Source organism: Tachypleus tridentatus, chromosome 2 (assembly GCF_004210375.1).
Source record: "Tachypleus tridentatus isolate NWPU-2018 chromosome 2, ASM421037v1, whole genome shotgun sequence".
NCBI classification, from domain to species: Eukaryota; Metazoa; Arthropoda; class Merostomata; order Xiphosura; family Limulidae; genus Tachypleus; species Tachypleus tridentatus.
The window spans coordinates 86893612-86920891 of NC_134826.1; the positions used below are offsets into that span (position 1 = coordinate 86893612).

At 35.2% G+C, this 27280-nt stretch overlaps 2 protein-coding genes across 6 annotated transcripts in view; one reads left to right on the top strand and one right to left on the bottom strand.

Annotated features, from left to right (window-relative positions):
- Positions 1-10731, top strand: part of LOC143244415 (exosome complex exonuclease RRP44-like) — a 31370-nt gene extending 20639 nt beyond the window's left edge. Inside the window, 11 exon segments of the mRNA XM_076489030.1 lie at positions 65-129; positions 892-976; positions 2863-2990; positions 3197-3283; positions 4004-4160; positions 6444-6664; positions 8278-8368; positions 9278-9355; positions 9731-9892; positions 10246-10368; positions 10617-10731. Of these exon segments, the coding sequence (XP_076345145.1) occupies positions 65-129; positions 892-976; positions 2863-2990; positions 3197-3283; positions 4004-4160; positions 6444-6664; positions 8278-8368; positions 9278-9355; positions 9731-9892; positions 10246-10368; positions 10617-10685 (1266 nt within the window). The 3' untranslated portion in view covers positions 10686-10731.
- A 98-nt stretch (positions 10732-10829) lies between these two features.
- The window catches only part of LOC143244416 (uncharacterized), a 36580-nt gene continuing 20129 nt past the window's right edge, over positions 10830-27280 (bottom strand). For 4 of the 5 annotated variants that reach the window (XM_076489031.1, XM_076489032.1, XM_076489034.1 and 1 more), the window contains 4 exons: positions 21093-21236; positions 12763-12876; positions 12115-12228; positions 10830-11426 (listed from right to left, as the gene is read on the bottom strand). In XM_076489031.1, coding sequence (XP_076345146.1) covers positions 11398-11426; positions 12115-12228; positions 12763-12876; positions 21093-21236 — 401 coding nt within the window. In that variant the 3' untranslated portion in view covers positions 10830-11397. The remainder of the gene's footprint in view (positions 11427-12114; positions 12229-12762; positions 12877-21092; positions 21237-27280) is intronic. The other variant, XM_076489035.1, reaches the window with a different exon arrangement.

Here is a 27280-nt window from a genome sequence, read left to right on the forward strand (position 1 = left end):
AAATAAAAATGCTGCTATGAATTAAACAGAGTAAGATAAAATATGAACATTGTTGTTTTTACAGAGGATAGACATGGTTCCAGATTTACTAAGTTCCAACTTGTGTTCTCTGAGAGAGAAAGAAGATAGGTAAGACTTGTTGATTTACACATCTTATCTCTCATTTGGTTGCTTAGAACTTAATAATTATTTCAGGGTTATTTTACATTGTTTTTGTAAGTCAATCAACAATCTTACACTTTTTCTTGAACATTTTGTGCTGACTTGAAATTAGTTTTTGGTGAATTTTCTATTTTCTACAAAGAAACAGCTTAAATTACTGACAATTCATTTAACAAGTTAATATTGCAAAAAAATTTAATGTTTATAAAAATAAACTTCTCAATTTATTTCAGTTATGACCATCTTAATATTCTAAAACTACTTGTAGTAAGATATTTACATAAATGAGGTTTTAATTTTCAATTAATTTCTATTATAAATGTGTTTTGTTATACTTGAAAGACAAAGGTATGTTAGGTGATATCTTTGTAACATTTATCGATGCTTTAGATAATTATTTAAACTTACTTTGAGCTTACTCATACGTAAACCTGATAAGTTAAAAAACAACAACAGGGAGATCAGAATTTGGGACAGACAATTAAAAGAAACAATGTTGCAGAATGATGAGTTTTAAGTGTCCACACTTATACAGATGTTTGACGTGTCAGTTAACTACTTGTGCAAAAAGTATTCTGTTAAATGTTGCTGGAATTAATTGTAGTTGTGTTATACAAATTTATTTTACTTTTCTACATTTGTCCTGCATAGTCCGGGTTACAAACCTGTATGTTCAAATACTTAAAGCTGTCCTTTTATGTATAAAACATTTGTGTTTGTTTCCATCAGATTTGCATTTTCATGTATTTGGGAGATGACACCTCAGGCTGAAATTCTGAAAACAAATTTTTATAAATCAATCATCTGCTCTAGGGTGAGACTTTATTTTATTTATCACTTTATTTTAGGGTGGGTTAGGCAATACCCCCACAAATTGATTTTTTAAATGCTCCGATTTAGGCATTATTACATGTATTAATGAACTCTTGAAAACATAGATTCAACTGGAAGCTCAGTGTTAAGCATATGTTGTTCTAGAGATACTAGAAAACATGAACTAAAACCAGTGAATGTAAACTATAACTCCTTAACTTGAACTGTGATACCTTAACTATAACTCATGAACGTGAACTGTGTCACCAGAATTATAACCCAAAAACATGAACTGTGACACCTTAACTATAACTCATGAACGTGAACTGCGACACCTTAACTATAACTCAAAAAACATGATTATAACTCCTTAAAGTGAACTGTCACCTGAATTATAACCCAGAAATGGGATCTATAGCTCTTTAATGTGAACTGTGACATCTTAACCATAATTCATGAATATGAACTGTGTCACCTGAATTATAACCCAAAAACTTGAACTGTGACACCTTACCTATAGCTCATGAGCCTGAATTGCGACACCTTAACTATAACTCAACAACGTGGTTTATATCTCCTTATCTTGAACTGTGACACCTTAACTGTAACTCATGAATGTGAACTGTGTCACCTGAATTATAATCCAAAAATGTGATCTATAACTCATGAAAATGAGTCTTTAATATTCAGACACAGTGAGCTTATGTAAACAATCATAAAAATCTCCAGTAGAAATGTTTCTTTTATATAAATTACAATATAATATTACTATGTATGGTAATTTGTTATAAGCATTTTTTGATCTTTGAAGTCAAGCTCAGATTATTTTAATACATTTTATAATAAACAATTTTTATGAACGTGTTTTTAAAATGTTCTAGTTCAGTGTTATTTGTTATAATTCTTGTGTGAGAACAAGCAGCTAATCTTTCAAAATCTGTAATAGTCTAGCCTAGTTTACTCTGTAGCAATTGTTATAAAGTAGTTTTTTGTTAATATAAGTACCATATCAGTCACTACCACGTCTGTCATATCCTATGTGGTCTTGATAGTCAGGCACTTGGTGATATGCTTGGCACTTGATATATCAGCTGTGGTGTGGTTTGCTTATTGCTACAAAATATTTTTCACTTTCTGTCAAAAGTTTGGGTAAATAGTAAAGGATTATTTATAAACATTTTATTATTTTTTTATATCAAAGGTCTTTGTTAGTGTTATGTTTGATATCTCTCACAAACAGAAGAGTATTATTTTCACATAACTACTTGTTGTTATTGGTGTGACTATGCCTCTGCAACTTTGAGTTTGCAGGAGATCCAAGCCAAAAGTGGACTAGAAATGTAACTACAATTGTACATAAATAAATGTAAGGGGTCAGTTACTCTTTATGCAGAGGGGGTCACCATCTTTTGTGTTATGTGACTGTCTAATGTAACTGAATTAATATTACGTTTCTTGGAAATGGATATCAATTTTATGGCAAGAACAGTTTGTGAAATTCTATTTTTCTGTGGTAAATATAAAAGTTGACTTCAGTTAAGCAGCGAGAAAACAAGTGGCTGTTTATTTATTCAGGAAAAAAATTCATTGACTTATAAATACACATACACGAGTATCTTGTTTGGATTTACGAAGAACTTATAGTGTATCAAAATTGAAATATCTGTATTAAAACAAAATAATAAAACCAAACGTTTAAAATTTCATTGAAGACTAATTATGCTTAGGATGTAAAATATATTTTTTATTGAGAAAATTGTATTGAAACAGGATAATAAGGTTGAACTTTTTTTATTTAATTGCACTGTAGCTAGGTTTAATTTAGTATTAAAACAAGGTAGTTTTAATAAAAATGTGGATTAAATTTTTTGATTTATTATGCTTTAGGCAGCTTTGACATATATGGAAGCCCAGTTGAAGATTGATGATCATTCAGTTTGTGATGAACTAACTGAAAGTCTGAGGTCTCTCAATAGCATTGCGAAAATCTTGAAAAAACAAAGAATTGAAAATGGGTAAGATTTGTAATTAAAGGTTTCATTTCAACTTCAAAATAAAAAAAACAACTATTTCTCTAATTAGTTGTTTGTATTACAAAAATGATCTGTTTTAAAACTTTTAATGGGCCAAGTTGTAAAAACAGTTCAGTGTAATGTGTGTAGTTTATATATATATATTACATTTTGAAATAAACTAACCCTGCAATTCTTGAATTTTTCAGGGCTCTCACTCTAGCGTCATCTGAAGTGCGGTTTTTAGTCGATTCTGAGACTCACGATCCAATAGATGTGCAGTCAAAAGAACTTAAGTAAGAACTCAACAATTTGAATGTGTATATGATGAAATCACTTGTATTTGTCTTTTCATTTAAGATGCCTAACTCTCATTTCCCTGTCTTACAGCACTAGCAAGGTTACTACCTGATTAAAATCGTGAAATTTTTGTAATAAGCAATACTTCTACCTCCATATATTTTTGGTGTCATTTGAAAGACCACAAAGTCTTTACCAAAAAAATCAGTTTAAAATAATTATTTCCTATAATAAAATTATAGTTAAGTTAGCAGAGGTTTAGTTTATCAAAGTGTTTATCACTTGTTGTTAGGATAAAAAAAATTCTATAAAAATAAATAAATAAATGTTTTCCTGAGTTTAGATTTTAAAAAAAAGTTATTCTTGAAAAAGAAAACATTTAATTTTAATTTAGGAAGTTTGGATTTTGTTAGAATTTTTTTATTTATTTATTTTCTATATGAAAAGCTCAATTTGTTATCGAAAGAAAGACTCGATTGTGAAAGCTATTTATTGTTTAATTTTGTTAAAAGTGGAAAATAAAAGCAAAACATACAACCACTTTACATGGAATCAGTATTGAAATATATCCTTACTGCAACTTTTTCTATATCTGTTGTATGCGTGTCTTTAAGAAACACTTCAAAACCGGTTTTTAATTTTGTTTTGTTTGAATACTTAGGCCTAAATCCTTGGTTTTGTAAGATTCACAATTTCTTCTTCTTTTTGTTTGCCAGGGAAACTAATTCTATGGTGGAAGAGTTTATGTTACTAGCCAACATATCTGTGGCCCACAAGATCTTGGAAGAATTTCCCGAGTGTGCTGTGTTACGAAGACATCCTGAACCTCCGCCAGCTAACTTTGATCCATTGATTAAGATTGCAGAGTTTAAGGTAAAATGCCATCTCTTCCTTTAATACAAGTACCCCAAGTGGCACAGCAAAGATAGATCATTGTGTAGCTTTGTCTTTAAAAACAAACCAGTCTCGGGATTTGCATGGCTTGTGAATCTAAGGGTCCAAGGTTAGTTACCTTTTCTGCAAATTTGTGCTCTGCTCTGTGGGTGCATTATAGGAATAATGTTTAGTTTCTACTTCTTGATTACAGTAGCTAAAGAATTAGCAGTGGGTGCTGTGACTAGATGCACTAGACGAACCTTTAATGTAACTTAAGGTTTTATGTATTTTTAACAAGTGTAATAAGTCATAAATTAATTGTGATTTGTAAATCTTAAGTAATGTTACTACAGCAGAATGCTATAAGCAGTCTTACACAATGAGAATAATAATTTGTAAATCTTAAGTAATGTTACTACAGCAGAATGCTATGAGCAGTCTTACACAATGAGGATAATAATTTGTAAATCTTAAGTAATGTTACTACAGCAGAATGCTATGAGCAATCTTACACAATGAGAATAATAATTTGTAAATCTTAAGTAATGTTACTACAGCAGAATGCTATGAGCAGTCTCACACAATGAGAATAATAATTTGTAAATCTTAAGTAATGTTACTACAGCAGAATACTATGAGCAGTCTTACACAATGAGAATAATAATTTGTAAATCTTAAGTAATGTTACTACAGCAGAATGCTATGAGCAGTCTTACACAATGAGAATAATAATTTGTAAATCTTAAGTAATGTTACTACAGCAGAATGCTATGAGCAGTCTTACACAATGAGGATAATAATTTTTAAATCTTAAGTAATGTTACTACAGCAGAATGCTATGAGCAGTCTCACACAATGAGAATAATAATTTGTAAATCTTAAGTAATGTTACTACAGCAGAATACTATGAGCAGTCTTACACAATGAGAATAATAATTTGTAAATCTTAAGTAATGTTACTACAACAGAATACTATGAGGAGTCTTACACAATGAGAATAATAATTTGTAAATCTTAAGTAATGTTACTACAGCAGAATGCTATGAGCAGTCTTACACAATGAGAATAATAATTTGTAAATCTTAAGTAATGTTACTACAACAGAATACTATGAGGAGTCTCACACAATGAGAATAATAATTTGTAAATCTTAAGTAATGTTACTACAGCAGAATACTATGAGCAGTCTTACACAATGAGAATAATAATTTGTAAATCTTAAGTAATGTTACTACAACAGAATACTATGAGGAGTCTTACACAATGAGAATAATAATTTGTAAATCTTAAGTAATGTTACTACAGCAGAATGCTATGAGCAGTCTTACACAATGAGAATAATAATTTGGAAACGTGAAAATGACACAATCTGAAATTTGTGTCAGAATGGGACTGGCAATCTAGTATCAAAATAAGACCAGCAGTCTAAACGTTGTATCAAAATAAGACCAGCAGTCTAAACGTTGTATCAAAATAAGACCAGCAGTCTGAAAGTTGTATCAAAATAAGACCAGCAGTCTGAAAGTTGTATCAAAATAAGACCAGCAGTCTGAAAGTTGTATCAAAATAAGACCAGTAGTCTGAAAGTTTTGCATCAAAATAAGACCAGTAGTCTAAAAAATGTTTCAAAACATGAACAAAAAGCCACTAGGTAATGTAAATTCTTGGCTCCACTAAATGTTGAACTTTATGAAGTTAATTTAGTAGTAAGTTTTTAGCATGCAATTATTGCAGATTACAAAACTTATAACATTTCACTGTACATTAAAGTACACATGCACCTTTGGGGTAGGGAGTAATAACAGTATGTTTGTAATATTGTATTCTCTTATGAAAATATCTCAATAAAAATGGATGATATGAATTAACTTTCTTTTGTTGTTGCTGGTTTGAAGTCTATCATATAATAAATTAATGGTTAAATTGTTTTTTTTGTTGTTGTTTTTTGTATGTGTGAAATGGTAGCCTTACAATTAATAAGATAATCTTATCTAATTTAGCGGTACTTCAAATCCATACTAGTTTTTGATAGTGTGGTGTTAAAGCTATAATATGGTGTATGAAAAATTCTTAATTCTTGAAAACAGAGTGAATACAAATGTTGAAACTGTAATAACTTGTTTACATTTCAATATTTTGATAAATCATCCTAAAGGAAACTTTTAAGTTGCTTTAAATTTATTTTATGAAATTAGAAAAAGTAGTCTTTTTTTGTTTTTTTAGTGTTTATAAATTGTGTACACTTGTATTAACTAACTTTGCTACTTCTTTTGTTCACAGGGATTTGACATAAATGTCGAAACAGGCAAGGCTCTGGCCGACTCTCTAGATAAAGCTGTTATTTCAAACAATTTGTACTTCAACATGATGTTAAGGATGGTTGCCACTAGGTGCATGACCCAAGCTTTGTACTTCTGTAGTGGCATGGTAGCTGAGAGTGACTATCCACATTATGGTCTGGCTGTTCCTCTATACACCCACTTTACATCACCCATCAGGAGGTTAGGAACTAGATCATTTTATTATAATCAGTTATACTTCATGTAAGATATTATTATTAACCACATGCTATAACACAGTATTCTTTATGTAGTCATTTAAGTATTTCCAAGAATTATAAGTGTATTATAATAATAATAGTCATGAAATCTCGTTGAATAGATTGTAACTTCCTGTTGTACAAACACTTTTGAAATGTTGTCCTCTATACTCATGTTTCCACAAGAGATAGTTTTTGTTCATTCATCTTAATGTCTTCATAAATAAACTACCCAAATAATTTATCAAAGAATAATAATAGTATTTATGTTTGCCATATCTGTCATTGAAAAAGTGATTTTTTTCAATTCAGAGCTCATCAGGCTGGCTGGAACACAAAAAAAACATAGTAATGGTTGAAACAACGTTTACCAATTGTTATGTTTAAATACCCATATCTTCTAAGATAAACTAAAGTAGTAATTATTCCATACAAATATCAAGAAAAAGGTTTATGATAGCAAAAGATGCATAGGAGCAAAATTATCTTTGTAAATCACATTATAAAAGTGATAAAACTGTAGTGATTTTAACAGGTTGACCTGTTGAAAGTTCCAAGATTTTATCAGAGAATGGGCTAATAACCAAGTTACTTTCGCTTCTATCAGAGCTTGTAATTGAATCATATCTTCCCATTGGAGGAGATCAGTTAATGATTACATTTCATTTACTTCATCTGTTAGAAACTTGTACCCAAACCAAAGCTACTTTGACCTTTGGGGTTGGGGTGTTAATTAATGTACTGAATACTGGCTTTCCAGTTTATCAGGAATGATGCTTAACTTACTCATTAAGAAGTTAATTTATTATTGGTATCTTGAATCTGATGAGCCAGGTTCAAATCTTTGTGATACTATTAAACATTTACTACACTGTGATTATGTTAAAAAAGAGTGGAAGTCAATCCCTTAGCATGGATGTTGGGTAGTAGGGTGCTGTTGAGTGACCACCTTTCATGTAAGTTGTTCAAAATTACAGAGGAGGACAAACAGCCTTGGTAATTTTGCCATAAGTACAAACACTGAAATGCAAAGTGTTATCAGTACACATTTCTTCCATTTGATTTCTTAACTCAAGAATAAGCTTACATTTCAGTTTTTGATTTTACTAATACACAACTAGAAAGAAAGTCGTAGATTTCTCAGTAGGTTTTGGTTTCATTTCAACTAGAGTATGTTAATTCCACACCATATACACATATACCAATACACCAGAATGTGTGTGTGTTTAATTTTGATGTTATTTTACACATTTTCTTTACTATTTATGAATAAATATTTTATCAGTGATACAATATTTGTCTCTCATATATAGACAAATATGAAACAAGTACATATTAATTCAAGTTTGAGTCTTTGTTTTCAAAATCATGTTTACTTTATGAAAATTGAAAAAGCAAACTGAGAGGTGGTCCATTTTAGAATAACATATTGTGAAGAAAATATTACTATAATTATATTGTCTTTTTCAAGAATATCAAATATTATAATTTTTTTTCCTCTTTCTTAGTTTGAAGTAATTCTTAAAACTGTGGACAAATAAGCTTCCAAGTAATTAAACTTATTCAATTTCTAAGATATTCAGATGTGCTTGTCCACCGATTACTTGCTGCTGCTATTGGAGCTGACACCACATACCCAGAACTTTTGGATAAGATAAAGATTCAGGTGAGACTGTTAACTTGTACATATCCATCTCAGAAGGTATAGCCTTGGCCTGCTCACACACTGAGATTATTAGATAATTGCAAGAAATTGTGTTTTTACAGAGATAATCTCAGTTCATAGGAATACTTTATATAGTGTAATTTTCCACAAAGAGATATTTTGAGCTTGTACCTGATAGTACAAAGTGCAGTGCCATCATGGTTGGAGGAAGGTGTAATACCCTCTCACAAGAGAAATGATAAACACAACGTTTCAAGGAAAGAAGACTTCATTGTTTTCCATAGCAATGGTAAATCTTGAACAGGAAAGCTCTGGGACACCCCACCTGCACACATTTACTGCCATTATAATAAAACTAGACGTTTTCTGGTACCTTTAACAGGATAAGAAACCAAATTGTCACCAACCACACCTTGAAAAAGATGGGCTAAAGAAAAGAAATACCTCATTCATTCTTGTACCCTCTAGAATTTCTGTGGAAAGTTTCCCAAAGACGTGTGGTCTAAAATTAACCACATTGTGCTTGTAAGAGCTAGGTCTGGTAGTTGTAAATAATCATGGTTTCCAGAGTGAGAACCACTAATGAAGGAAATAGTTCCAAAGTTACCACCAAGATTTGGAACATAGATCTTATACAAAACTTCATTAACCCTCTGTAAAGGAAACACTGCAAGTTTACCATTAATTTAATGATGACACATTTTTATAAAGAGCAGAATATTTAGACTTTGGAGCCATTACACTGTATTTCATGTGATAAAATGTTTAGTTGTGGTGAGAACCTTGCAAGTAATTAATATATTGGATATCAGTATGAAATAAACTACCCTGCAGCACCTGTCTTTTGTAAAAAGTTTAAAAACTACTTTGAGTGTACTAGAATTTATGTATGTGTTTATTTCATTACAGACTACATGTAACAACTTGAACTACAGACACAGGATGGGTCAGTATGCTGGCAGAGCTTCTGTCAACTTGTACACCCATGTAAGTTTTTATTCTGGTTACATCATCTTTTAGCAACAACTGAATCTCTTATCTGAAAATTAATCCATAGAAATAGTTTATTATTTTTTGGTATGTCGGTAACAAATATTACTGTGGATATTCAGAGAAACTGTTTTAACTAGGAGATGGTTTTGTTTTACTGGTAAGTAGAGTAATCATGGGGGCCAATTATGTTCCAGCCCATCCAAGTTGTACTAACTATTGCAGGGATATGTTCTGCATTTTACGTAGAAAACTTGTTAATGTATCCAATGTGGGTCATTTCTTTTAGATGCAATATATTGAATGGCGTGCAACTGTTTTTAAAACTTATCTTTTAAATAATCCAGTTTTCTTTACTTCAAATTATTATAGATGTTTTTCAAAGACCATTCGATTGATGAAGAAGGGTACATCTTGTTTGTCAGAGAGAATGCACTGCAAATTCTCTTGCCACGGTTTGGTATGGAAGCCAGTCTTTTTCTCAAACCTTCCAATGGATCTCCTGGACCCGTTGCCTTCCATTACAATGACAAGGTTAGAATCTTCCAAAATCTTTTAGGCCATAATCTGCCTAGCAAGCTTTGGTAGTTCTGTGTCCTCACCCATAATCTACTTTCAAGATCTTGAATCCAGCATTTAGAGATGTGCAACAAAAGAAATATTCATAAGTATTAACTAGAAGTTTAATACATTGTTTTAATCCTATCTGCCTCTAATATTTATCACAAATAGATTTAATAGTTTTTATAAATATATGGATGACATTAAAACCCTCTCCTAGTAAATGAACTGTAGGACTCATCACCATATATATAGTGTTACTTTAATGATAATGTTAATAAATGTATTTCCACCATGTTTGGTGACCTTTTTTAAATCTGTAACAGGAACTTTCACAAACAGGGGCAGGAGTTAAGCTGAGACAGTTTGATCCTGTTATTGTTCGGGTCTCTATAGATAGCTCAAATATACAGCACCAGAAAGTGAAACTGGAGTTAGTAAAACCAGAGGTAAAAATATGATGTTATACTGACACAGTATTTATTGGTGATTTACAGTTTTAGCTCAGTAAATATTTTATTCATGAATATAATGAGCAATTACTACACCAGTGTTATCATTTATCATGTGTACATCTGTCTATTTGAGTAAAATGGAGTCAAGTTTAGATATTACTTTGGCCGATTAAGTGTGAACCAGCAATCCATACATAACTTTTATCATGGAGTAATTTTGTGTAATAATTACTGTTCTTTAGATTCCTGGCTTCAGTGTTTCTCCCACTGACCCTTGTCAAGAGCCAGTTAAGAAGAAGGCCAAGACATAAGAACTCTTAGAGATCTACTGTGTATAATAAAATGTTTGATATAGCATTGGCAATGTTTTGATTTTACTTATGACTTTAAACTGTGAAGAAAGTTACAAACCTGAAGTGTTGTATAGCGCTTTTGGTCATTAAGATTTATCACCATTTATCATGAGCAATTTATTGGAAAGCACAATGATGTACAAAACTAGGCATGAAATTCCTTCAGCTTTAACTTAAAACATCAAAGTTGGGAATGTAGAATGCTGAGCTATGAATTCATATTGTTTTTATAAAATAAAAGTGGAATAATTGATAGCCCACTTTTAACTCTGATGATTACAGCTCACCACATCTTACTTATTTATAAACAAATCAGTAAATCTCACAAGAAACACTGAACTAAGGTTTACAACTCCTGCACAGAGTTAGTTTTCTTACTAAACTTTAAACAGCTGGTGGGGAAGGAGTAGGGATTTATAAGAATAATTGTGCAGAAGGTTGTGCTGTCTGCACGTGATAGCAGAAATTATAGAAATTAATTATATTCTTAATTATTATTATTTATTCTATGTTTTGTTTACAAAGAAAAACATTTCAAATGAGCAGCATCTCGAAAGCCTTAAGTCATGACTGATCAAATATGGCATGCACAGAATATGATGTGATAGCAATCACCTTGCTGTGCCCAGTCTCCACCTTGACTGACCAGCAAGTCAGGGTCTCTGTCCTCTCAGGCTGCACTCTTTTCAAGATCAATAACTAAAAAGGATAAGAAAGGAAAGTATTAATTCTACAACTTAAAAATGGTCAGTTACTGTTAAATTAATATGATAATGAAATTAAGATCTGTAAAACCTTTTTAGCAAGTGTCAATCAAACCAGTAGTTTTGATGTTAGTTAGCTGTGTTATTTTTCTTGGGCAAGTTGCATCGTTTTGTTACTTTAAGCTGTAGTTAGATTCTGATTAAGTGAACACTCCAGATCAGAATGGGGACATTCAATCCTTAACTTGTCCTTCCATCATTAAATCATGGGAATTTTACCAAAACGAAAATATTAAAATTACTTTTTGTTAGTCATCGAGTTGCCAATTTTTAATACAGAAGGTAGAAAAATATATTCATTTGTAGAGAAAACAAAGTATGACTTGTAATTTTAATGGTTAGAGGAATGGACACTAACCAGTTAGTAAAGTGTTACCTAGAAACTGACAATGAATATATCTTAATCGGGCCTCACTACTTGATTGTTAGTTGCTATATAACTAGTATTTGTTATAAGGTATTGACTCTGAATGAATTCAAAGTCACTTCCTTTCCCTATTGTGGAGTCTTCACCAATCCTACTTTGGTACCAGTGAACAAGTGGAAGTAATTTTGTACGAATTACTGAAATATTCATTAGTCACTTGTCTACAAAATGAGTTGTAGAATGAATCATAACTTACCATCTTTGGTGGGAAGTGGATTCTTCTCCACAGTTTCGGTAGGTCTGAGATTTGATGGATTATAAGATTGGATGTTCTTTAGGAGTTCCTGCTGTCCTTTTTCAAGTATGATCTCTGTGGTCAGAGAAACAAAAGGTCACAAACAGTTACAGGTAAACCTTGCAGGGTAAGGTTAATTGTAAACGACATTTCATCATCAGCCGGTTGTCTACTTCCATAAACAAATTCACGTAATGATTTTTGTTAGCCATTCCACTGTTAAGGGATGTTTAGTGCCACCTATTTGAAGTAAGGAGTATTAATGACGGAGTTATTTTTACAAACAGGCAATTTGAATAAGAATGTAACCATTTGGTTTCTTCACTTCGTGCATTACTTAAGACAGGCCAATTGTTGTTTGGTTAATGTTATTCCAGCGTATTTTACCCGTGTGCTTTATATTCCAATCTAACTTTAGACATGCCTTTCTTTACCGTGTTAATCTATTGATGATAAAACCATTTAATACACAACATATCTTTTATTACAACCAATCCTCAATGAGAACACACTAGGTGATGGGTTAAACAAAGTCAGTTGTTCTGTTATTGGATATACTGTTCCACACACATTTGTTTTATCATGCGCTTGTTGTTAAACATCCGATACCTTCTTTTGTGGGCAGCACAATCTTTTCTTCCGTGTTTGTTTGCTTTAAGGCACTTCGATTAAAATTTTCAACACCCTCAATCATCTCTTGATGAATTTTCTCTTGTTTGATATCTAAAGTTGAAGGAATAAATATCTAAAACCTAAAGTTTAAAACTTACCAAAACATATCTTTGATAAATGGATATTTAAAAGATTTTGTCTTCTCTTTAGGTACGTTACGTGTAGACCAGGAATTACCACCGAGCCTTACGAAACTTATTTTCAATCTTTAAAGTTCACTTTATCACAACAAATTATTTTTAAAAACCTAAATTATTTTAATCACAATACGCCGAACAGAAAGAACAATTCCCCGAAATCATTAAAACCACAAAATTTAAGTTATTTTTAAACAATTCTCGTAGAAACACAACGAAATGCCATTACAATTATTATGGATCTAACTTTATAAAACATTTTCCTTGCAGCCACTCAGACCCTAATTTCTGAAACATTGCATCTTCCAATGAGTTCACTTTGTGTTTAAAACAAAGTGTCCTTTCGAACATGTTTGTTTTAAGTATATGTTTACCATCTACACGTAATCAAGTACAAGTCAATATAGTAAAGAAAAAATAAGTCTTCAACGTGTATTATTCTAGGAGTGAAAGGCAACTCGAAGATAAACTCATTTACAATTTCAGTATTACAAGTCAGGAAGGTAGAAGACTTTTTGGAGGTCTCATGACCTTGTACGATTTATTAGTTAAATAGTTTTATAAATAATCAAATAAATGACAAAGGCTTGATACAGCAGCTAAGAAATTACTTACCAGTTACCATTATCATGGCAAAAATCTGGAGTTTAAAGTGTATGAAAATATCCGAAGCAACCTGCAATCTGTGCTCTTAACCTTCAAGCATCAATTTAATTATAAAACATTTTTATGAGGAGATAAATGAGAAAAAAATTGCTGTTATTGTTGCAATTACAATGTACTGTTTACATTTCAACCAAAGATACAGCATTATTTTCCTAGTTCTGTGGAGGTTGAAATAAACCATTTTACTCCACCAATGTTCTGATACATCTACTCTAGTCAACACAGATAAGTCCCGGCTTGTAGATACTAACAGTGTCCCATATACCAGTCAAAACTCTGGGATGATAGACCATTTAATTGGATCATTCTGATACTCTAATGAAGTAATTTCATAATGATTTTAGTATTTCTACTAAAATGCCAAATGCATAGTTATATTTCAAAACAACAGTGAAATTTATATCGACGTCTCTACAGCAAGTTTGACTAGAGTATCTTAATTATACCTGTTGGAACTAATCTTTAATCTACACGTACTTGTTAGTGACAGAGATTCTCATCAAACGTTTTATGGAAGATTTGACACGTTTACGAAACACTTGTTGAAAAGGAAAAACGTTTTATTGGTGGGGACTACTTGAACGTTACAAACACCAACTTACAGTTTCGATTTATAATAAATGGACAAAAGAAGCTTTTATTAGGTCACATTTTAATTGTAACAACTTAACTGTTGTATAGTTTGTAGAAACAAACCTTTCTGAAATTGTGGTTAGAGGAACAAGTCCTAAAGTGTTATTTATTGATTGATTGATTAATTGATTGACTTAGTGTTTTATGGTACAAAGCAGCGAGGCTATCTGCGCCAGACATTCGGTAAAAATGTAAAAAAAAATAAATTAATTAATTAATGTAGTAATAGACATAAATGGAAATGAAGGTAAAACAAAAAAGTATAAAACCAATGTTGACACCTAGTCTACAATGTTAAGATAGAAGGCAGAGTATAAGAAGTTGTAAAGTATTTACTCTAGCAAAAAGGTAATGATCATAACCCGCCAGGAAGACTAACAGCTAAGGTCAAGAACCACCGTCAGTCACCTGAAGTTGGTCTTTCCAGTCCTGGTTCCGGGTTATGTGTCATAGCAACCAGTATCAAAATGTAAAAGAATAGAAGTTTTAAAGGATACATAGCAAAATTGTAACAATGAGTAGCCAAATGTCCAGTAAAAAGATAAAGTCAAGTAAATGGAGTAAAATTTGTAAAAGTAAATAAAGGTAAAAACAAAACAGCAATTAAAACAGAAAATGGTGTAAAAACCAATGGTGACATTCAGTCTTCAAAGTTGTAAAATATTTACTCTAGCAAAATGGTAATGATCATAACCCGCCAGGAAGACTAACAGGTAAGTTCAAGAACCACCGTCAATCACCTGAAGTTGGCCTTTCCAGTCCTGGTTCGGGGTTATGTGTCATAGAAGCTATTATCAAAATGTAAAAGAATAAAAGTTTTAAAAGACACTCCGCAAAATGGTAATAATGAGTAGCCTAATATCCAGTAAAAAGATAAAAGTCAAGTAAATGGAGTAAAATTTGTAAAAGTAATTGAAGATAAAAGCAAAACGGCAATTAAAACAGAAAATGGCGTAAAAACTAATGTTGACATCCAGTCAACAAAGTTGTAAAGGACTACCTGTAATAGAATGGTAATGATCATAACCCGCCAGGAAGACTAACAGATAAGTATAAAAACCACCGTCAGTCACCTGAAGTTGGTCTTTCCAGTCCTGGTTCCGGGTTATAAGTCAATATGGCCAGTACTAAAAAGTTAAGTAGTAAAAGTGTGAAATGATATGCAGCAAAAGTATAATAACAACTCGCCAGGACGACTAACGAGTAGTTCAAACAGTAGCGTTAGTCACCTGAAGTTGGCCTTTCCAGTCCCGGTGTCGAGTTATTTAATGTTCTGGCCATTGTCCAATGTCAAATTGAAGGAGAGAGATTAAAACTGTAAAAAAGGAACCACAATTAAAAAGGTGTAATGAATAAATATGCAACACTTAAATGAGATTAAAAAGATTAATGGCCATTAAAAAAATTAAAAACATTATCAAGGTGGACAGAGTCATCATCACCAATAACTCTGTCCAATGTTACACACTGACCCTGGGAAAAAATATGTTTAAAATATTGCCGTCGTTGAGAATTGTAACGATGGCAAGAAAGTAAAACGTGGCTGATAGTGATTTGAGTGTTACACAAACTACACATTGGTGCATCAGTTCCAGATAAAAGAAAATGATGAGTTAAAAAACTGTGACCGAACTTTACGGAAGCTAGATGGCCAAAGTCCAATTTTGGGTTTGATTTGAAAAAGTTTGTTGTCACGTTGCTCACTCCAAGCGAACTGCCAGCTGGCACGGAGCCGAGCCTTGAACACAAAACCATAGTCCATGTACGGAATAGGCATAGGAGTGATGGTGCTGAAGCAGACATATTTAGCTGCCATGTCTGCAAGCTCGTTCCCGCGAATACCAACAGGCCTGGTATCCAGAAAAACTAGATTGAAGTAGCTGCTAATGAGAAATGGGCCAGTCGGTTTCGAATATCAGCGAAAATAGGATGTGAGCTAACGTGTAGCGATTCCAAGGCAAGTATAGAACTAAGCAAGTAAGTATAAATAGTGCAGTTGGAGTACTGCTCAGCTGCAATATGATCCAGAGCAAGAGATATAGCATACAGTTCAGCAGTGAACACAGAAGCTGTAGAAGGGATTCTGCGCACAACTACTGACCCATAGCAAACCATAGCAGAGCCCACTGAATAACCTGATTTGGAACCATCTGTATAAATGGAAACTGAATGATTGTTTGAAAGATATTCATTGAATAAAAGACGATACTTCCAATCTGGAGTATCTGCCTTTTTTAGGTGACTGAAAGAAAGGTCACATTTGGGGGCTGTAATAAGCCATGGTGGGATGGGACAACCTGTGGAATCTGCAATGTTATCCAAGGACAGACCCAATTCATCCAATTGCGCCCGGATGCGAAGGCCAAACGGAGCAATGACAGATCGTCTGTTCTGAAAAAGTACTGCCCACCGAGGAAGGAAAACACATTTCCAGGTGGGATGCTTTGGTAAGGAATGAAGTTTCGAAGTATATTGTAAAGATAGTTGCAAACAGCGAGGTGTAGAGAAGGTTCATGAGATTCAATGTATATTCTTTGAACTGGAGAGGTACGGAAAGCCCCAGTGCAGAGTCGAAGTCCTTGGTGATGAATGGGGTCCAGCATCTTTAAGGCCGAGGGTCTGGCAGAGCCATAGACCATTGATCCATAATCGAGTTTCGATCTAATAAGAGCACGATATACCTTTAACATTGAACAGCGATCTGCCCACCCAACTGGTAGAAGAGAGAACACGGAGGATGTTCAGTGCTCTTGTGCATTTGACCCGAAGCTGCTTTAAGTGTGGTATAAAGGTCAGTTTACGATCAAAGATAAGCCCCAAGAACTTGGTCTCCGGGACCACTGACAGCAAAACTTCACCGATACGAAGTTCAGGATCAGGGTGAATACCCCGTCGACGGCAAAAGTGCATGCATACAGTTTTGGAGAGAGAGAAATTAAAGCTCGTTCCGTACACAATTGAGGGCGGTTTGTAGTTGCCGCTCAATATATCTCATGTTTGACGACTGACATGAGACGTGAAAGTCGTCGACATACAGCCCATTCGCAACAGTGAGAGGGAGTTGTTCAGTGATGGCATTTATCTTTATACTGGAGAGTGTAACACTCAATACACAGCCTTGAGGGACTCCAAGTTCCTGTACAAAAGAACGGGAAAGTGTCGAACCCACACGAACTTGAAATCTCCTGTCCATTAAATAAACATGGGTAGATGGCCACGTAACCCATATGTATGGAGGTCTCGCAAAACGCCATACCTCCATGTTGTGTCGTAAGCCTTCTCTATGTCAAAGAATATTGATACAAGATGTTGGCGGTTGAGAAAGGCTTCTCTGATAGATGTTTCAAGACGAATTAGGTGGTCTGTGGTGGAGTGCTGTCGACGGAACCCACACTGGGTGGGCGAGAAGAGGTTGTTTGATTCAAGGAACCAAACAAGACGAGCATTAACCATCCTTTCTAATGTCTTACAGAGACAGCTCGTCAAAGCAATTGGACGGTAGTTTGAAGGAATCTTGGGATCTTTCCCTGGCTTAGAGAAAGGTAAAATAATAGCCTGGCGCCAGGCATCAGGAAAAACATTCTCCTGCCAGATCCGGTTGAAAACAATCAGAAGGACATCAAGAGAAGCAGGAGATAGATGGTGCAGCATGTCATAATGAATATCATCAGGTCCAACAGACGTACTGGCAGACAGATGAAGGGCCATTTTTAGTTCCACCAGGGTAAAGGGACAATTATAGTCAAAGAAACAGTCAGTTCAAAAGGAAAGAAGTGATCGCTCTGCCCGAGTCTTGATGGCCAGGAAGGTGGAGGAACAAGCATAAGTGCTAGATACCCGGCAAAAGCTTTCACCTAGAGTGTTAGCGATGTTCCGAATTATCAGTCACCTCCTGACCATCAGAGAGTAAGATCGAGAGGGGGACAGAATTGTAGTGCCCATTAACCTTTCGAATCCTGTCCCATATGATCTTGGAACTGGTGGTAGAAGATATGCTGGTTGTGAACTTAATCCAAGATTCCTTCTGGCTTTGACGTCTTACCCACCTAGCATGTGCACGGGCCCGTTGGAAAGCAACCCGGTTTGAAAGTGTGGGATATCTACGAAAAGTATCCCAGGCCCGCTTTTGAGCCTTCCGTGCTAAGTGGCAAGCAGGATTCCACCACGGACGAGGATATCGTGGAAAACGTGTCGAGGTTTTAGGAATACACTGAGCAGCTGCATGTGTAATACAGTCAGTTACCGCTGCTACACAGTCGTCTATTGATGGCTGATTTACGAAGGCAGGATCTAGTTCTGCGACAGCAGTGAAAGTGGACCAGTCTGCCTGATCCAGCTACCACCGGGGCACGCGGGTAGGGTGGCATCGACCACGGCCAGTCTCTCTCAAAAGGATCGGAAAATGATCACTGCCTAGTGGATTACTGTCAACCCTCCATGAAAAATGGAAGAATAATGAAGGGGAGCAAACTGAGAGATCAATAGCGGTAAAGGACTGACAAGGTGCATGAAAGTGGAAGAACCAGTATTGAAAAGAGAAAAATTGTGATCAGAGAGCATCCGCTCTACAGATCGGCCCCTCCCATCAATAATAGCACTTCCCCAGAGGGGATGATGTCATTAAAATCCCCTAGGATTAGAAATGGAGATGGCAATTGTTCAACGAGAGCATCAAGATCTGATTGATCGTATGTCTCTCCAGGGGACAGGTACAGAGAACAAACAGTGATGGTATGACCCAAGGAAACACGGATGGCTACAGCCTCCAAGGGTGTGTTGAGTGATAAAGACAGGATGGGCACGTGTTGATCAACCAACAGTGCCACCCCTCCATGTATTCGACCATCACACAACCTGTCATTTCTGTACAGATAAAACTGCCGAATGGAGACAGTATCAGCAGTTTTGAGAAATGTTTCTTGTAAAGAAAGACAAACAGGATGGTAGGAAGCAATCAGCGTTTTGATATCATCCAGATTAGAACGTAAACCTCGACAGTTCCATTGTATCAGGGTGGCCATTTTTAAGAACGGGTAGGTAAAGTGGCTGGAGAACCCTTCGGTTTACGACCACGTCTTTTTTCTTTACTGTCTTTAGTCGGAGGAGGTCTATCAACCTCCATGGATCTTGCTCTGGGTCGGGTGGGCAGGTTTTTGTTATTGGAAGGGGAATCCAGTGACTGATAACGTGAACGAATAATTGTTTTGTCTCTTGTGGTGGGAGAAAAAGATGTATCAGAAGAAATGCCTGTATATGAAACTGAAGGACGTGGATCTTGAGGTTTGTTGGAAGGTATGGGAGGAACAGAGATGGGTGTGGAAGTCGATTCATCAACCTTTTTAATCACGGAGGTCAAAAGGCTTTTCATTTGTTTTGAAAACGATTCTCTTGGAGGCACAGAGAGATCTGTCTGCACTCCCACTGTAGTTGTGGAATGAAGTGCAACAGCATATGTCGGAGATGGAGTTGTGGACAGCAATTTCCGAGCCTCAGGATAACTAACGTTATGTGTCGTTTTCAAACGCTGCACCTCTTTTTCCTCCAACCATTTTGGGCAAAAATGAAAGTAAGAGGGGTGAGTACCATTGCAGTTTACGCAATGTGGGTTCATGTCACAGTCATAGGCATCGTGGTCCTTGCCTCCACAACGAACACATGTCAGGGAACCACGACAAGATGTCTTTGAGTGGCCGAATCTCTGACATTGGAAACATCGAAGAGGGTTTGGTATGTATGGCCGAACCATGTAAATGAGATAACCTGCCTTGATGGTGGCAGGTGCACGTGGTGAAGTAAATGTTAAAACGAGGGTATTTGATGGCAGTGTAACTCCATCTTTGCGAGTGGAGATGCGCCTCACTGCAGAAACTCCTTGAGTGGAGAGACCAGCGAGAATCTCTGACTCGGGAACGTTCTTCAAATCCCTCTCAACAATAACTCCTCGTGATGAATTCAAGATAGCATGAGAGGTAACCACAATAGGTACATCCCCAATTGCCTTTGAATTCAAGAGGAGTTCACTGTGTTGGGATGTGGATGTTTCAACCAATATGTCTCCAGATCGAAGCTCCTTTACTGACTTTGGAGAGCCAGCAAGTCCCTCTAGTCCCTTTTGAATAAAAAAAGGGGGCATTTGCCCTAAAGGTTTTTCCGAAAGAGAATGTAATATAAGAAAATGAGGTACGTGTGTTACTGATGTTGAAGATTGTTGTTCTGAGTATTCAAGACGTGGTCGCTTACCCATTGACTGTTTTTTTACAATTTTATTTAAATTTTTAGAGGATCCATAAGAAAAGGAAAAAAATTTCGGTACCCACTGACCCCACCCACCATGGAGCCCTACGAGGGGACGCACTACAATATCATGCAAGGGCAATGCAGCAACGCCAGGGTTTCGTGAGCACTATACCCAAACACCAGCATCAGGCACAATGTCCACAACACCCGTTGAGAACTTCCAACACTGGTACTTGGTTGACTCTAGCCCAAGTGGACCAGCCGATTGACCCAAGGGGGGGCCACCCAAAGGCCGCCCGTCTACAGGAATTCGAGGCCAAAGTGGTGTGTTAGGGTTGGACCCCTCAACCACCAGGATCCTCTCCTACCCTTCACGGGTCGCCACGCACGGCAAACATGTGGGTGGATGTTTAGATCCCAGAGAAGGTAACGAGATAAAACAGAACCTTCCCTGGGAGATCCCCTCACCACGTACAGGAATCCACACCGAGGGGAAAGTGTTATTTAAACTTCATTCTTTTACCAATTATAAACTTCCATATCCAACTTCACTTCATAATCAGGTCCACTTACTACACAGAAGTTGACACATACCTTCCTTAGATGGAAGACATTGCTTTTCTTGCGTTTCTGCATGTTTCAAATGTGACGAGTTGAAGCTAGCGAGTTCGTCCTTCATGGCTGATGGCACAGCAGGAAGGTCTTCCTTCTTGGGGCTAGACATGGTACTCCACAGAACTACGGGGAAACAAGAGCTAATATATTCATTTTGTTGTTACAATCTTTTTATTTTTCACAAAGCCAAACGCTTTAGTGTACATAAACATTCAAAATTTGAAAATTCATTGGCAAAGCGAAACTTCACTAAAAAAATCTAGTCTTAATATTTAACAGAACAAACCTTTCACTACTTTAACCTAGCCACTCATCCATTCTGAAACCACAGGTCATAATAGGTAATTTAACGATTCATCCATCGGCACCGCAGAATCGTAAGACATTGAACTATATTAAAGAAAGTCTACTCATAGCTAAAGACCACCCGACCCTTAATTGTTCTAAATTTGTTGTGTAATATATTAGTTAACTTAAAAAAACAACAACAAGCTGAAACAAAAATAAGTTAAACCAAAAACACTGCACTAACTGAAAAGATCCCAGGGTACAAGCTATAATGTGGGATTATAAAATGTACCCTAGGTTTTGGAGGTGACCGAAGAATTAGGGCCCACATTGCGGAGGGGATACACTGTCTTATCAGTCTTTACCTCCATTCGCCAGTCTCACATAAAAATAAGAGTAGCAAATAGATATAAAAATTAGGACAGCAAGATGCGGGTGCTCAAGCCCACAACGTCCCACATCTATATCACCCTTCACTTCCTGCAGACATTTGTGGGAAGGTAACTGCTCTCTAAGGTAAATAAAAATTAGAAAAAGAAAATAATGTACAACCATTTGGGGGATAAGTAAGTTAAAAACCTACCTCTCAAAGTTATCACTCCAGCCCCCAATATAGTAGAAAAATTATATTATAATTGTAGTAATAATGATCCCTAACAATTTTTCAGGTTTCGCTGATGATGGAAGAAGTTATTCCAAAACATTCAAACTTGTAAATAAAATGTTGCATGTCTGTCAACCGTCTTCATCTTCCTTGTTGAAAATTCAAAGTTTAAAACAGAGTTAAAAGTGTTTAACTATTAGCCAACATATTGACCCACTTGACTAATTAAGTTAGCTATAAAAATTTGTATTTAATAAACACTTAAAGTAAAACAAAAACATTTGAAGTAATATCAGCATATGTAGTTTCTCACGATAAAAAACACATGGACTTGCACCTATCTAAACTAATTTATATTTTAAGAAGGTTGTTAAAATAGCACGCGCATTGATGCTACTTGTTTTGTGATTAAACAAACGACTCTTAATGTTAATTCCTGACAATTTAATCATATATTTAATCAGATGTTAAATGTTAAGGGCCCCTTTAACGTATTTTCAGTTTTTAGCACACTAAAATATAGTTGTTGTTTTTTTTTTTTTTTTTTAATGATTATCAGTCCCGACTACGAAACATGCGAAACCAAGTTCATCCAGTCAACTGGTTAGACATGCAGCCAAACATCGTACCAAGTAACAGATCGATAATACTTCACGTGCGAACGACCTTCCGCACAGCTTCTCCGAGCAGAGAAGTTCTGTGTAATGAAGGTTTCGTTTCTTTGTAGTTTAGCACGAAGCTTTCTGTGCTGTGCCCACCACGGGTATCGAAACACGGATTTTAGCGTCACAGGCCTCCAGCCTTACCGATAACTGTGGGATTATAATGTTGAAATTCTATCCAAGATCCTTGAACAACAATATTTAATCTCATCAAACAACTTTTACTAAACAATGTGGTTAGTTCTGTTTCTGTCCGCTCCAATCGACTTATTAGCTCAAGCAGGACTAAGTTCAACCATTTGTTTCAGAGGGGTATATGACTGAATAGTATTTAAAGTAGTTAAAAAACTTAAAGCGAAGGAATCCAAAACTGTTAAGTTTTTTTTTTCCAAAACATTATATGGTGGAAAAATGGAAAAGGCAATTTTTCAATTTTTTTTCCCTTCGATTTGGCTTTTTCTTTATAAACGAAATCAAAAAGTTAATAAATTGTAAAGAATGTTTAATAGGGGAAAAAATCAATAAAGGAACCATTTTTGAAACTGGATTTTTTTCTAAATCCTTTATTAATTTACAATGTTTGTCCTTAAGTTACTACTACAGTTTGAAACTTGCAGGACCAAACTTGATAAGGGGACTCGTAGGATATCCTTATCTTTGTGGCGTAGCCCCATCACTCAAAGGGATACAAATTTGGCAAACGCACCTAGAAACTACAAGAGTGGATGCTAGGGGAGGGTCGAGTACGGACTCCCTCTTGCGGTAGCTAGAGACGTAACAAGGAATAATAGAGGAGCTTAATCGAAACACTGGGGCCTTCAACCACGCAGAAGGGCACGTAAAATTGAATAAACATTTTTATACTGAAATTCTTTCTAACTTGTTTAATTTTCTAAAACTGAAATGTTACAATACCACCAGATTAATTTAATCTGGAAACCTACCTTACGCCCCTTATCATCCTTGATTGTAATTCGAATGACCGGCTTTTGGTCAACGTTTACTAAGGTCTGGCTAGACCTTAACCTCTACAAAACATCAAATACGTCTCGCTACTCATACAATATTACAAAGTAAATAAAAATTTCTCCAACATGTTTTTAGACGTGTCAACAAATACGTTTTTAAACAGACATCACGATGATGTCATGTGGATGAAATCTAATTTCAATTATCATTACTTGAAACATATCTAGTGAGGCTTCTCAAACAGAGAGCAATTATGATTGAGGTGTTTAGATGAAACCTAATTCCTAGTATTATCGGAGCCATTATACATAACACTGCTAAAATATTTGTTTTAACTTTCATGTAGGAAACTTGTGATAAAATACAAGGTTAACTAAACTGGACCGTCCCTCTTCAAGTTAAATATTTAATAATTTAACTTAACTGGTTAGGTCTGGTAGTTGAATTTCACGCAAAGCTACACGAGGACTATCTGCGCTAGCCGTACCTAATTTAGCAGTGTAAGACTAAATGGGGTACAACTAGTCATAACCATCCACCGCCAACTCTTGGGCTACTCTTTTACCAACGAATAGTGGGATTCACCGTCATATTATAACGCCCCCATGGCTGAAAAGGCGAGCATGTTTGGTGCGACGGGGATTCGAACCTATGATCCTCAGATTACTAGTCGAACGCCGTAACCCACCTGGCCATGCCGGGCCTGGTTAGGTCTAACTGACACGTAGTGTCCTAAGTTAATTTTATGCAATTTTCTTGTAAGCTTTCAAATTCCTTATTGAAAATCAATTCGTCTCTCAAGTTCTTACGACAATGTTTCTCTCATGGTGTTGGTAATTCTGTTCATTCAATTGGAACCAACTATTTGAACAGAAGGTAGTGCATTTTTATAACAACATTTGTGCATTCACAACAGTATTTGTTTTGGTTATTAAGTGGGGTAACAGTTAGAAAAAAAAAGGAGTAGAAAAATATGTAATTATTGACAAAATTCCAACTGAATTCTTATTTTAATCAATCATTGATATCTTATTTCGCAGTTTCTTTAATTATTCTATTCCTATATAAACCCTCACACAATATTCGATGAGAGTTTAATCACTGGAGAAATTTTCCCACATAATCTTGTCCCATTATTGGGAAACAGAACTGCTCTTCCACTCATTACGATAGTATATTAAAACATTAAAATAACAGTTAACGTCTAAAAATATTCTTAATGTTTTTCAGCATATTAGAAAAAACTGATTCCAGAAAAACAGTGGGCAGACAGATGAGGTAAGACACAGCTGTTCGAGTTTTAGACGCCAAGAGCATTTGGAAGTTTGTCAGAATTTGTTACTTTTTGTCGAGAGGTTATTCAACCCTAGGTCTTAGGATGATGACCTCTTGACCCAGATTTTCATTCTCACCAACTCCGTCGCAGTGAGTCCTGCAAATGTTGTGGTTGACCTTTAAGATATCATAACCTGTGGTTACAGCCGAAGAGTATAATAAACACAAAACATTAATAAACGAATTGTTCCTAGAATAATAACAGTAACGCAACTATACCAAAATGTTTTTGGATACTAGTTTCGAAACTAAGTTTTCTTCAGTCCAACGTTCGTTATTGTGGATTTAGACTATTTTAGATTACTTTACAAGTGTGATTGAAAAATAGCAATTCGTAGACGCTGTAAAAGAAAACACATCAAAAAATAAATAAACTTAATTTTACGTCTTGAAATACCCACCGATATTGTTTACTAAGAAAGAAAAACAAACCACCTGGTATTGCATAACAAACCATTGAAAATGAGCTTTTCAAAGATATTTGCAAAATCCCATTAAATAAAACAAAAATTATTATTTTTCACAAAAAATATTGAACAAAAACCTCCGACGACTGCGCGCCATCAGCTAGAGAAATAAATGCGCACCTAACGCTGCGATCTCCACGATAATTGGTCACAGCAGTCACGTGAGCCCATGTTCTGGCTCTCCATCCCGAAGCTGCTTGTTCCCTATTCCATTCCAAGGTTTAAGCCATTTTCAAATAGTTATTTTATGACGTACGTTTTTATTAATACTTCTAAACCGAGTTGGAATATCCTAAATTACTCTACGGAATTCTCGTTTTACGATAATTCTCCGACAACACGTTAATTACATGACAAAGTGGCACGACTGTTTGTTATTCACAAGGTTAGATGGAGATTTCCCAGGCGGGAGATTTTGATTCATGTAGCCTTGGTCATAATAGGTCTTTAAGAGCAAAAGTAAGTCTCGCTTTACATAAGAACTTTACAACAGCTTGTGTTACGGTACTTATACCACAAAATATCGGAATAACAACTATCTCATAATCTACAGCTGTAGTTCAACAGAAATAAAATGAGATCGTGGTAAAACACGAGGCCAACGGACTCGAGTGTTGACGAATTTTACAAACTAATTAAAATAATGTTCATTAGGAGTTCCACTTTTCACACAGATATTCAGTATATGACATACAATACAGTATGAAGGTAAAGAATTAAGTCATAATATCATTCAATGGCTAACAGATAAAACAGTTAAAGTTACCAAAAGAGCAGTCAGGTAGGTCTACTTCCTTTCTCGTCCCACGACGTCGTGAGCTATTCTGAATATTTTATCCAGCCGCCTGCTATATCTCGCTTCACAGCTCGACCAGCTTGACTCATTGAACGGGCCGGTAGAGGTCTCTGAGCTACTACTGCTGCCAGCATGACAGCTTTCGAGACGAGACGCGAACACGTTCATGCTGACTCAGATTTCTACTTCACGCCATTAGTAACTTGAAAACTAATAAACAGATCTTCGAATAAAACCGCGTGCACTTCCTCACCCATGGTGTTCCACATACTTATAGTGATGTTATCTTATCCATCAACCATCTTGATGTCCATAGTATATTTGTATCTAAAGGCTCCAATAAATTGTATAACAAAATGATCCAACCCTCAAAGAAAATCAGAATCGAAGTAAAACTCGAACAACAAAACAATTAGTTGGATATTTCAGGGTTGGCTAACCTCTGAAACTACATGTTCTAGGATCAGTTACAGTGTAACCAACCAAAGAACGCAGTAGACCTTTACGTTATAATTTTATATTTTAATTTCACTTCTGGTAACAAAGAAAATAAATTAAATATACATGGTGCTCCCCCAAAAAAACGAACACATTTCGAATGCTCACATGACTATAGTAAATGAGCCTACAAACCAGCTGACGTCTTTATTAATATTTCATACAACAGCTTAACTGTATATAGACTACTGAATTATTTCAGATGTTCAAACCGAGTTATAACAGCAGCCAAACAGTCGTGGCCTCTACAACGGCGTCTGTCATACTGATACATAATTTACCCCTAATTCGATAGAAATCATTTATTATCCGGTGCTTTAATTCGTCAATGGTTTTGGTTTTATTTTTAAACATCCTCCAATATTATTCGAAATAAAACGAACTTTTAGAAAAGGGAGGTAAAAATTGCATAACTTAAAGGATGGATACATTTTTTGGGCTACCCTGTATATGCATAACACGATCTTTAAACAGTTGGTCTGTTGTAAAATATTGCATAATGAAACCAACGAAATGTTATAAATTATTCATACACTTAGTTTAATATA